The sequence below is a fragment of the Struthio camelus genome, chromosome 5 (assembly GCF_040807025.1).
Source record: "Struthio camelus isolate bStrCam1 chromosome 5, bStrCam1.hap1, whole genome shotgun sequence".
Lineage (NCBI taxonomy): Eukaryota > Metazoa > Chordata > Aves > Struthioniformes > Struthionidae > Struthio > Struthio camelus.
In genome coordinates this window covers 41,675,321-41,688,665 of record NC_090946.1, presented here as the reverse complement: position 1 = coordinate 41,688,665, position 13,345 = coordinate 41,675,321, and the positions used below count along the sequence as shown (strand labels likewise).

At 44.2% G+C, this 13,345-nt stretch overlaps 1 protein-coding gene across 6 annotated transcripts in view; it reads right to left on the bottom strand.

Annotated features, from left to right (window-relative positions):
* Nucleotides 1–13,345, bottom strand: part of TYRO3 (TYRO3 protein tyrosine kinase) — a 43,975-nt gene that overhangs the window by 18,637 nt on the left and 11,993 nt on the right. For all 6 annotated transcript variants that reach the window (XM_068945942.1, XM_068945946.1, XM_068945941.1 and 3 more), the window contains 5 exons: nucleotides 10,687–10,773; nucleotides 6,826–6,941; nucleotides 3,693–3,870; nucleotides 2,731–2,873; nucleotides 1,276–1,420 (listed from right to left, as the gene is read on the bottom strand). In XM_068945942.1, the coding sequence (XP_068802043.1) occupies nucleotides 1,276–1,420; nucleotides 2,731–2,873; nucleotides 3,693–3,870; nucleotides 6,826–6,941; nucleotides 10,687–10,773 (669 nt within the window). The remainder of the gene's footprint in view (nucleotides 1–1,275; nucleotides 1,421–2,730; nucleotides 2,874–3,692; nucleotides 3,871–6,825; nucleotides 6,942–10,686; nucleotides 10,774–13,345) is intronic.

Genomic DNA, 13,345 nt, shown 5'->3' with positions numbered 1-13,345 from the left:
CTCTAGAAGAGTCAGCTCTGGACCTCTGCACCACTTTATTCTGCTTTAAACAAGTTGGGGACTTTGATCCCACAGTGACTGTGAGCTCACACATAACCATCATTAGTAACTTCAGCACAAGAACCGAGTGGCCAAAGGGCCTTTCTGAGTAACTTACTCATCAAAACTGCCATTAGACGCACTACTGCAGTTAGGGCTGCATTCTCTCCCAGCTACTCTGCCCCTCTTCCCCACCTCATGCTGGCCTGGGAACCCCAGCCCAGGTTCCGCCCACCACCCCCAAGCATGGAGGGATTAGGAGGAATCAAAGTCCACACGATTCCCCAAAAGACATGAGAAAGCAGTAGCGACAGATGGATCAGCACCAGAGGGCAGAGATTGCTTCCTGCCCCATGACAGCAGCTGGGAGCCGAACCTCAGATTTGGGATTTTTGCAGACTCACATCTCATTGCCTTCTCATCACTAATCTGTATTTTGTTTCTGAACTTCTTCCTCTCAGTTGTTTTTCAGCTTCCTTCACAATCAGTATTTTTCCCTCTCTTCCAGTCATCTCCCCGTATACTGTCCTGCCCTTCTCTTTAGCCAGACTCCTATTTCCCATTCACTGTGAAATTCTAGCGGCAAGTAAATCAACACAGACGGACCTAACTGCCCTTTTATTACCAGGACTGCTCTCCACACACGCATGTTCTTCCCTCCCAACACACCCTTCTGCAGGGTCCAAATTGTACAGTATGGCTTCTGTACCGTCATCTCACACTTACACCAGCAGTTCGGCTTTTCCACTGAAAGAGCTACACTGGTTTAATATAAACACTTTCAGTAAAACCATTGCAAAAAGCTGCATGGCCATGTTTTAAATCAGCTTAAACTAGTCAGGAATGACTTCAAATTAAGACAAAGAAGAGAATTTACATTAGAGGATTTTTCTGTCACATTTACTCTTGTAAATGTGTGTGTCTTAAGCCCAAATGATGGATATCAAGACTTCATTTGTATCATCTTTTCTATTGCATCCCCCCTCATCCTGCTCTGCACTAAGCACAGCAAAAGCCTGTTAAAGAAGACACAACAGTGACTAGAAGCTGTTTTGTTTATACCAGCTCTGTAAACGTTATTTAATTTTCATTCTACTTGATGAAATGTGTTGTTGTACAACGCCACACAGCTCAGTCAGATGTGAGTGCTGAAAGGAGCAGAGTCAGAGAAGCAGAGCAGTTCCAGCACTTCTGACTTTTTTTCCCCAAGGCGATGGGCAGGCAGTGAAAACTCACCCATAACCTCCTGGGCTTCAAGCAGGAAGAGCTCACTCCAGGGCCCGCAGCCTGCAGAGTTCAGCACGCATACCCTGATGATCAGGTCTTTGAGGGGATTCCACATTGTGAGATTAGCTTTTGTCTCCTGTACGACCATCTCCCCCTGAAAGCAAATAGCAACAAACAATAAACTGTCTTAAAAGGCATCTAGTATAAAACTTCACTTTAAAGCTAAAACAAATCAGTACTGCGTACTTTATTGGTGCTAAAGAACAGGTTGGGAGTTTTGACTCCTAGGTTCCAGTCTCGGCTTTGCTGCTACCTTGGGGTGTCATCTTGGGTTTCTCTTCTCAAAGATTGCTAATAGCATACCAGAGCATAGGGAAGATATGAGGTTTAATGATTTCCTGCTTTGAGATCCTTCCACGGAAGCTGCTATAGAAATGTTTTTTTTTTCCTCCTGTTAAAATACACAATTCCTGCTTCTGTTTTAAACACAAAGATGCTCTAACATACTGCAAAGCATCTGACAGTTTTCATCCGAAGAAAGAGCCTGCCTGTTTTAACTTGTTGACCAAAACTCAAAACTGCTGCTGAAATTTATGGCCAACTTTCACTTAGGAGGACAAGACCAACGTATTTTCAGTAATTTAGGGGAACTTCTTGATACAAGTCATTTGCAATAAACCCATGAAGATTTGGTTGCCACTGCTGACAATGTAAATTCAATGGGAATTTATAATGGGAGTCAATGAGGCTGACCTCGTATGAAACGGGTCATGCAGGAAAGGAAGTCCCTTTTCCCTCTAGCTATTTGTTATTACAGGCTCCTCCATCATTAATAATCACCGGTGAAACACCCTTGAAAAAGTGAGAAACCGTAAGAAATATTGCTGTGAACTTCAAAGGCAGATACTTGTGAAAGGTCAATACTGAAGAACAAATGAAAGGCCTTCTCCCCTGACACAGCCCCTTTAAGCTCCCTCCATATCGTAAATGAAATAAAGGAATCCACAACATTTTATTGTGATTTACGGTATAACTCCTGCACTTGTTAAATACACCTGTGCTGCTAGGATTTGAAAACACAAGTCTAAGTGACAGGAGAGAGAAGGTGCAGATCCTGTCACGCTGTCTGAGCAGCTCTTGGGACAGAACTTGAAAGAGGGAGGAATGAACTGAACTCTCTCTCCATTGTCCTTGCTGTACAGGAGCAGCTGGGAACTGATCTGACTGCAGATGAACATCGAAGCAAAGCATTTTAAATGTGCAAGGAACGTGGAACTGGGCCCAAACATCTGAGGCCAGAACATCAGCGCTGCAAATCAGAATAGATCTATTTGTACAAAAGCAATGCCAGGAACCTAGCCCCCTGGTCTCGGTAGGGGATGAGGGACCCAGCACCTTTAAGATTTAATCTGTACGTTCTCCACCTCTGTGCTCAGTGGCTGAGCTCCCCTCGGGATCTGTTACCTGAGTTACATTATCCTGAATCCACTCCAGCCTGTATCCCAGGACATTTTCTTTCAGCATGTCTGGAGCCACACCTTCCCACTCCAAAATCAGACCAGGTTCCTTTTGGATAATATGGAGATTTTGTGGGGTGCTGCTTGGAGCTGAAGGCAGAGGACAGAACATAATCATTCAGTGCAGCAAAATAAGGTACTATCCACACTGAAAATCGCTGAAAAGACAACTTCACCCTCTTTCCTGAGATCAGCCAGAGGAGAATGTGTGAGAGGGGAAAACAATTTCTGCAAGCCACCAATCACTATGTTTGCTTCAAGTGGAGAAAATAAGGTTAAGCCAGCATCTCTTGTTTGACTGCTATCTCTTCTTCCCAAGACTCTTCTTCCCAAGACTGCTATCTCTTCTTCCCAAGGATCTCACAGACCCAATGGGACACACACAGAGCACCTAGAAGGCCCGTGGCTGGATCAACTTCTGTCTTATGCATCATGCTGTTAACCACATTTGACTACAGATTATTATTTTATTTTACTGAAGGTAAGACAGAAAAGAGAACAAAACGGGTCTGATTCACTCATAGGACAACTCCACAGATGCCTGTTGAGATACCCCAGAAATGAATTATCAGGATGTCTTTGACCCAAATGATTGGTTTTAGGTCCTAAGTGAAGTTCATACCTTCCAAGTCTTTACTTACAAATTTCTAAAATTTGTTCTGGAAGCCATTGGGAAAGAATAAATGTGAGACTACAACGCCCCATTCCCAGCTTCACCCACAGTAAGAGAAATAAGAATGGCAGGGTGTTAGCAGACCCTTAGAGCAGACAGGTAATCCCACAGTGTCATGTCTGACAGTGCAAATGCAACACGACTTGCATTTGTGAATTAACAAGTTTATGAAGTCTATCATCAGCTCTTTGTCAGCTTTAGATCTGCTTTCCTTCTCTTGTCCGCTATGAGCTTACCAAGCTCCAGAGTCTGAAAATACACGCGGTCTGTGAAAGGAGAGCTGCCCATCTCATTGCTGCAGCGCACGCGGACACTGTAGTTGGTGGAATGCTTCAGACCTTGCACACCGTAGGCAAAGGGAGGCACTGGGGACACCTCCATGGAGACCTCCCAGCCTTCTGGTGACTCCGCCACCTGCACCAAGAGCGAAAGGGAGCAGGTCGCTACCATTAGCCATATGAATAATAGGTCCATAATTGCTTCACGGTTAGCTCAGGAACATGTAAAAACAGATATGGCACTGGTGGTGTTTAAAATGCTGGAAAGGGAGTTGTCAAACTAAGAATCGCAAGCCATGCCTTTGTTTCATTTAAGAGACATCTCTCTTCTGGCTTTGGCAGTACAGTGATTTTCTATCAGCTGAAAATTTGGTTCCATATATTGAAACATTCCCTTACCTATGTTGCAAATTCTACATTATTATTTCCTTAAAAAAAAAAAAAGTACTCGTTCCTCTGAGTGCAGGCTGTTTGCATCTTAGGCTTGTCTAAGCTTGGACAATGAAAATTGTTAGATCAACTTCCCTGTTGCCTATTGTCATTTTTTTTCTGAACTCCTTTTCCAGAAGTTTGTATATTTGTACAGTCTTACAGTGGATTACAGACACAGCAGATACAGGTAGCTTGGTTCACCCCAACTGTTTCAAATTAAACTGAAAAGAAACTTGCTATCACTCCTGCAACCCTTCCTTTCTTTTTTAAACCTGAATTTTTAAGTGATATGAATGTTACCTTACATTTGATCTCACTGTGTGCTTTTAATGCACAGACAGGTTCAATTTCCACCTCCTTTTGTACTGACAAGAACAAAAGTCTCCTGCATAGCTCCCAGACTCAGCCTTTCTCTCCTCTGAAGTGCATATGAAAGAGCAGAGCTGGGAGTAAAGGCAAGGTATACTGACAAAAGTGAAACAATCACGTGGACTTTCTATTCTCTAAGACTATAGCAGTCTTTCTCCCTACCGTTCTTCTGCTCATTCTCACACATACTTTGACCCACTGATTAATCTGGCTAATAAAAAGGAAGAATCTCAAGTTTCCTAATGGAAAGACATATTGTTCTCACTGTCAATCAGTGTCATCCGAAGCAGAGAAAAAGCAACTAGATTTTAGCATACAACTCTGTCGCTTTGATAATGTGCTTCTGTCAGGAGTCTTACGTCTTCCTCCCTTATTCCCTGGAATACAGCTTGTGCAAAAGGTGAGTCAACACGGTGACTTTCTACCCTGTCCCTCTCAGAGGTAATCTGCCTATCTGAACATGGGCTGCACTGGGACACTGCTTCAATTGCTGAGTGCCAGGGAACCAGCGCCAAGCCTCACCCCCACCCCCTTGGCTTTCTGCGGGCTCCTAGCAGAAGTACAATCAATCTCTCACTGGGAGCCAGGAGCATGTGCGTTTTCACATGGAAATGTGGGTCAATGACTCTCACAGAAACAGAGCCATGGGAGAGACAGTGAAGATGAACCATGGCATTTAAGCTGCCAAAGACCACCACAAGGAACACAGCTTTTTGTCAATGGAGGATTAGTGCCAAGTTAACCTGCCCCCAGATCCAAACACGGGCACTTCATCCTTCCTAAATGGAAGGAAAAAGTTTGTGTGCCTTAGAAAAGGGGGAGAGACTGCTGAGCGGGCAGAATCTGAGCTGCTCTCATTCAGCCTCTTTTGCATCTGTACCTCCTCCCTGCCCAAAAAAGTGTGAGGAGACGCTCAAAACACAGGAGATTAGCATTGCTTAAGCTGAAGAGCATGACAACCGGGGAGAATAGACTGTTCCAACTGGAGCTAACTCGGCATTGTAAAATAGAGGAAGAAAACCATTTTGAACAGCAAACAAACAGAAGCAGCAACAAAAAACAGAGACTGGGGCCAGCTATATTCAGGCATTCTTTCTGCCAGAGAGTTAAATCAAGATGATGGTTTCTTTTACTTATGAAAGGGAATAAACATCAGAGCATGAAATCTCTGGTTTCCTCCCCACCTCCCCCAATAAAAGAGGAGAGCAAGTAAATTAGCTTGGCTGCTTCCAGCATATTTTGTGCTTATAATCCTTCCTTGTCTACATAGTTGGCAACACCCCCGCAGAAATTCCACTCCAGCCCACATTAGTGCTGTAATCAGGTAGGGAAAGCAAAGGGGCCCACTACTGGCACCTGACAGATAAACCCACTGGGAATGTGCCTGGCTCTCCTTGTTCCGCTTGCTTCAGGAATCACCATTTCTTTTTGTGACTCGGGTACAAGCCGTTTGATCTGATTTTACAGTTAAGTGTGTAACGCGAGAAACAAACGTTGCCTGAAGTTGGACACGTATCATTGTTTCTAGGAACCTCAGTTAAGTGCTGCAGTTTTTCAGAAATGCTGGGCGCTCAGCACCAGCTGGAGCTAAAGCATCTCATCACCCTTGAATTTTTGGGGCAGAACTGGTCTTGGGTAATGTAAAACCCAATCAAGATTTAGAGGCAGGGCTCTAAAACACGCAAATATGCCAGACTGTCTCCAAAGGGCTCAACTTATCTCCTGCTTCCATCATCCCCATCTTCCCTGTATCAGGCCCTCTATTCTCAAGGTCCTCATCCCCTGTGCTCATTAGTATGGTTGGATCCCAGCGTTTCCTCTGGCATTGCAAAGCACAGGGCTGAGGTAGCACAACACCTCAGATGACTGCACTGCACTGGAACAAGTTACCATGAGCTAGTTGCTCCAAGTCAACAGAACGTGCAATCACCCTGCAGCCACGCAAAGTCACTTTCCATAGGGTGACATGTGCTTTATATGTGCTGCTGTGTGAGACTCTGCATAGCAGCAGCTGCCACGGACCAACTGATGTGATAACTTGCTGGGAAGGAGAATTAGGCCAGTCTCAAACCTTAGCTGGTTAGCTCATGCTCAAAGCTAGCGCTGCTGTTTGGCAGCTGCACACGCCCTAAGTTGCATCCAGTCAAGCTTCTGTGTTTTAAAACTGTGGAATGAGAATCTGAATGCTGTTACAAAACAGTTTAAGAGAGTGACAGACAGCTCAAGCAGCGATGTGGTCAGGGGAGTCCCGCTCTCCCTGCAGGGCAGGGGCAGCATGGAGGGCCCATACCTGAAGAGTGCAGGAGAGGAGGGGAGAGCGGCCATCGAATCCCGGCACCCACACCACACTGGCATTGCTGCTGGTGACTTGGCTTACAGTTACGTTGAGAGGGGGGAGAGGCATGGCTATAAAGGAAACAAAGAAGCTTTTCAGCATACACAGAAGGGAGCAGGTATTCACATGGAAATGGACAGAGCCTTGAGGCTAGAAATCAGGTAATGAAAACAGCAACAAAACTGGTGCAATATAACATCTTCAGAGAGTGTCCCTGAGTGTTGTGAATGAAACTATTATCATAACATTGAACAAGTATTGCATCCGTTCTTTAGGAGTCCAGCACACTTGCTCAATACATAGAGACAGCAATTGACCTCTTTGATAGCAATGCTCTTGTGTGATGTTTGCACCTTCACCATTCAGCCCTCTTCCCTACACCTTGCAATGCATGACCCAGCCTTGCTGACATGGCTGTCTGTGGACCTAAACTGTGAACCAAATTAGGGCTTCAAAATCCCTCCCCTGGCTCTCAGTCCAGCCCCCAAAACAGCTCTGCCAGCACAAACTGAAGGGTGGTTTACTGAAGTGACCAGAATACCTTCCAATTGGATTTGCAGCCGACCACTTTGGACTGTGAAACTGCTGCCTCCAGGTGTCCACTACAAACCCTTCCCAGAACATTTTGGGCCAGAGCTGGAATTAAAAGCTCTGCTTTCTCCAGGCTGGTGACTAACTCAGAAAGCACTCTTGATTTTATAGAGGGGGAATTTGAGGCAAAGGGAGTATAAATTACGTGGCTGGTATCACACCACAAATTAATGGCAGAGTCAGGACCATTTAATCAAACGTCTGCGCTTCGTACTGCCACACAGCAGCACCAAGCGCTGCTCCTCTGCTCTCACTCTGTCCAGGTACCTCCATCTCTGCAGGGGCCATTAGGATTTTGTTGCATTAATCCAATCTCCTTGACTCACTGATAGAATCCCACAATGTTTCCCTCTGCTCTTTTCCCTCCCACTGTAATTCCACACAGTTACTCTGTATTTTCCTGATCTACTCCTCTTCTCAACATCTCTTTTTCACTCCTGAATCTCTTTTTTGATTTAGTCCACCTCACTCTTGAAAAAATTACCAGCTTCATGAATACCAACCTCTCTCCTCACCTTTTGGTTCTTTTTTAGTGTGCACGTATACGTGTGTGTGCGTGCCTCGGTGTGGGGGTGTGTGTGGGGGGGGGTGGGGGGGGTGTGGGGAGGTGTGTGTGCATGCGTGCACGGTACGGAAGGGGAGAGGAGCACTGGTCTAGGATAGGAGAGGTGCAGTGATTTCTCTGCCTTTCAGTGAAAGGTCTTTGTGAATTAACATAGGCTTTTCTGGGTTGTTTCATTTCTTTCCGTTTTGATCTTGGGTATTTAGGTTGGTAATCTCTTTGGAGAAAAAAAAGCTGGTTTTAGGCTTACTTTCACAGCTATGCTAACTTGAATATCACTGAAATATTGCCCCTAATTCAAGTCTTGTGCAAACACACTCACAGCTTGCGAGTGTAGTGACAAGTTCTCTTCAACACTGGACCGCAAGCCCAAATGAGGTATGGGCTATAATGCCCGCCAGAACAAATAATCAACTGCTAACACATCCACTCTGTAACGCACATAGCCCCTAAAGAGGGCTAGTTTGCTAGCATCTTCTCACAATTGTGCTATGTGTAGAAGGGACAGACACATTTCCCCACTGGGGGCTGGAGAAAGTTCTCACTGTCTGTGTTTTCTGCTGTGCTGTGAAACAAGGGCTATGATCCTAAAAGTCTCAGGCACACACATGAAGGAGGGCATAGCCAGTCCGAAAACAGCAGCTTGAGTGTTAAGATAATTTCAGTTAACTTCCTGTGTGTTTGTAGAGTGCCTGGAACAATGGGCCTTTGTACACAACTAGGGACTGTGGGCTACAATAACAGTAATTTTCTCCTTGGAGTACACCCAGCACATTGTGGGCACTACAGAGAATAGATAATGAACAACAACAGCAGCAAACTTGAAGAAATGTTAACAGTTTGAAAGTGTCCTAGCAAAAATGTTTGCCTCTGGAAACACAGAAGAAACAAATTGTTTAATAAATTGTAGAAAGACTTCAGAGTCCTCATTAGCACATTAATCTGTGTAAGAGAGGAAGGCCCTGATCATGCATGTACAGACAGCTACTCCCAGGAGTAATTCCACTGAAGTCTCCATATGTTTATAGGATCAAGGACTAAATGAGCACTATCTGGGCCAACTCCTCTTCCCACTGATGCATCCCTGAGAGCTTTGCTTTAATTTTAACATGAGTTGGACAGGATCTCCAAGTTCCTGTTCTTTAAAAGAATGTCCTCACTTCCCTAAGTTTATAACTACTCTTTTAAAGGTGTCTTTGAGGTATTACGGTTAGAACCTCTGTAACTGCAGCCTAGGACATGCCATTTAAAATCCTGTTTTTTTAATCTCTAGGAGATGTCACATCCTGATGTGACATTTGGCAAATCACTTAATCTCACTCTCCTCAGCTCTAAAACAGGGGGATGGTTATGTCTCTCTCAAGTGGGTTGTGTGGGTTCATTAGCTATGATTGACCCTGAAGCATTTGGAGCATTTTTGGCTAAATGTAATTTCTAGGAAATATATGAGAATTCCGAGGCCTTTGCCCCATCATCTTATTAATGGTTAAAAATCTGTGTTAACATTAAAAAAGAAAAAATGCTTGTTTATGCTAAATGTTATTTCTGATCATGGATTGGTGAGAATTTAAAGCATAATAGCTTTGTGAACTAAACTCCATCCCAGAATAAAAATATCCATAGAAGATATATTCCACAATAACTAATTCCCCTGTGTTGACAAGCCTTTAAGGCAACAACTCTAAATGTTTTAAAATTAAGTTATAAATCATACTAATCCAGCGTATTGCATTCTTGGCATAGCAGTAACCACAATGTTTGTCCTGAAGAAAAATACATCCTGGAAACGGCAGATCTACACTTGGATTTTAAACTATATTTTAATGCATATTAGCTAATACAATTGTGAGTTCTGGTACAGACATAAATGGTTGCTCTTATTCAGGCTGAGCAACAAGCTACCACTTGGAACAAATGATTTTTGTGACATGTCTCTCCTAGAACTGATAATCATGTCATGTAACGCACACTAAAGCATGACTAAGAATTCAAATGCAGAAGTATCCCAACACAAAGAGAAGGGGAAGGACTGTTCTGATTATCCCACTGTTTCAGTCACCTGGCTGAGCAGAGGAAATGTGACATCGGCTCAAGGACTCAGAATGGCAGCTGCTCATACAAGCGCTAGGAATTATTTGTTTTGCATGAGTTTCTAAAGGGCAAAGAACAAAAAAAATCCATAAAACCAATGTGGATAGGTGGGTTTTACTGGCCACTGGTGATCAACTTTCCTGTCTGTTTTCAGCATCTAACGTGATGCCAGTAGAAGCAAGCAGACGTAATGGCCTCTTTAGCTCTAACAAGACCCATCTATCTCCAAGAAGGAAAGATTTCCCCAGCTACTGTTTAGATCATATCCAGCTACATCTCTCATGAACAATTTCAACGCTCTGACTCTCTCCTTTTCGAGGAGAATCTGTTATTTGACATCATGTTTCCATTCCTGAATCAGATGTGTTTTATTTTCAATAGCCAATTTCACCACAGGGATACAGCCCTGCATAGCAAGCAGGAAGCAGCCATTAGACCACTCTGTATCATTTCGACTGAACCAGTGCTGTTCACAAGCAGCTCTGATACAGCCCCCTGCATTAAGGAGCCTTCCTTTCCCTCCCCACAGGGCAAATCCCTCCTCCTTTGCCCATGCTCTTGCACTCGCTCACCTTTAATTTGAACAGTGGCTGTCCGAGATGAAGATAATCCCTTTACGTTGTGAGCTTCGCAGGAGAAAACTGTGCTTTGATTAATACCTGGAGATCAGCCAAGAAAAGGAAAAGAAACACAAACAGCTATATAATCCAGCTTCAAACCTTCAGCAGAATTTCAATTATGTACAACATCCAGCTCATGCCATACAGGCAATTGGAGGGCTGAGCAGGGTGCCAATCAAAGGCACGTGGATTTGAATGTAATTAATGTGCCAACTACATTTTTAATGGAGAGAATGTGACAGTGTAGGAGAGCTTCCATCGGAGCTTCAGAAAGCACTAAAAAAGAAGGATGAATCTAGCAGAAGAGTAGATCACAGCGCTTGGTTAGTGAATGTCCATTTCTCATTACTGCAGCACTCAGCCTCCACCTTGTTTCTTGGTGGTCATTGCACTCCATTTTGGTGAGCTCCCCTGGCGCAAGGATTGTGCTGCACCGTATGTTTATACAATGCCTGTATAAATAAATGGCGTTTATACAACCCAGACATCAGCCTGCCACCTGAGCACCACCACAACCTGAGCAACAACCATCTTCTCACTGGGCTACGAACCCAAGTGAGGTTCCAAGTAAAGGCTGCACATTTCAAGGTAATGCCCACCTGTCCCTTGCCTTGCATCTGATTTTTGCAAACACACGATGGAAGTAAAAATAAAATGCCACTGCATCAGCATGGAGGCACCTCCCAGTGATCATACAGTACAAGAGAGGGTTACGCTTCCTGTCTCCAGTGAGCACCTGCTATCTCTTAGAGCCTGACTATGGCATCATACCGATGTCTGGTTGCTCCAAGATGCAAAGTGGTATTGGTAATTAATCAGAATAGAGATGCATTTGCAAAGCTGCCTGGAAAAGCATATCTAGCATCTGTCTTCACTCTACTCGGCCCTCAGTTGCTTCATGGAGCTCTATGTGAGAAAAGTTAGTGACAGGAAACACTAGCTGGGCACGCAGTTTAGGAGGGAAAAGCTTTCTCAAAGCTGCATGGAGGAGCTTGCACAGCGTCTGTCTTCGCCATTTGATTCATCTTCCAAGTACCTTAGACTGATAGCATTGCAAAAAAGGCGTAGTGAAGAGAGGAGGGCCTGCTATAAAGCGAGAGCAAAACATTGTAGCTCCTTCCACTAGCCCGAGTGAACCAGAGTTGAAGAAGCATGCCAGCTGGCTGGAGGCAAGGCAGCAGAGCAGAGGAGCACCTGACATGCTAGGCACATCCCAAAGACTGAACCAAACGCAATCCAGCCCTGAAGAAGGTGCAAAACACACTATATACCAAGATCCCCTTGCTCTCTGGCACCTTTTGTCAGCACCACTTTCCAAACGCAGCAATCCTTTTAGCAAACCAACTGCTTGCCGAACCTTTCAAACATTTGCTTACTAGCTAGTATTTTATCATTATTTTCTTCACAAGTTGATACTTTCTTTTGCCAGCAATGCCTGCTTTCCTACCAATAGGCTTTTTTTGACATGCTTTGGCAATTTGACCACCCAGTTTGTGCCCCGTTACATGTTTTATGTTGCAAAAACAAGGTCCACTCAAAGGAAATCCCAAAGAACGCTACAGAGACAATTTTCTAAGCAATTCAGAATGGAGTTTCCAGTCAAGAAGATTATTAACTTTATAATCTTCCTCCTGGTTAAAAAAAAAAAAAAAGCCAGCACCTCAGTGCATTAGAGCTGTGCACTCTTCTGCGTAACGGAGGTTAGGTATCTCAGATCCATCAGCACCTAACTTCCTACCCACTGAGGCTGTGTGCAAAAAGAAGATGCATGGATTCCCTTGCAGCCAAGAAATAGCTAGACATGTTCCAGTTTAACTCTCAGAACAATGTTATCCCGAATGAGCAAGGCCTCCTGTGTGTTTGGAGCGGCAGAGAAAAGGGCAAAGAAAGATGCTAGTGAAAAATACATGTAACAGCAGCTCACTTTAAGAGTCTTTGTCAGGTCCCTGTATCACTGCCCCACAACAACAAAAGTTCTGTGAGGCATCATGGGATGAGTTCAGTGGAGGAAGGCAGACTTTTCTTTATTGTCTTTCCCCTCTGGATTATCAATCTTTTCCGTTTCCATTTCAAGTGGCAGATATTATATCATAAGGGAGCAATTTTCATTTCCAACTTGGAACAGCATAGAGAGGTAACACAAGAGAGGAAGCAGATGATAAAACCATTGCAAATCACAAACCAAGTTTTGATTTACATATAAATTAGGTTCTAAGGGAAGGCTTAATGGGATTGGGTGGCTCAAGGGATGGTCAAAGATGTACAGAAACAAACTCCTCCTGAGTGTAACTGTATTAACACTAATGAAGAGGCCCCAGAGATGAATCTGAGTCATAAAACCTTTTCTTTCTAAATTGCTGGTTCAACTTTGGCTTGGGGCTGTTGAGTATAGTAAAACAGCAGCAGAGAGAAGAAGCATCATATAGCTGTTGGGCAACTAGAATTAAGTTACCTTTAGGAGGCAACTACAAGAATAGGGGCAATCAGGTCCTGATAGGTATGCATGTCCCTTCTCTAAGAGCAGCCTTGGAGAGAGGCACAGTCATGTCCTGGCTCCTGAGTACTTCAGCAGACGCTGTCGCGGAAGGCAGTCTTACCAACTATGCACCTA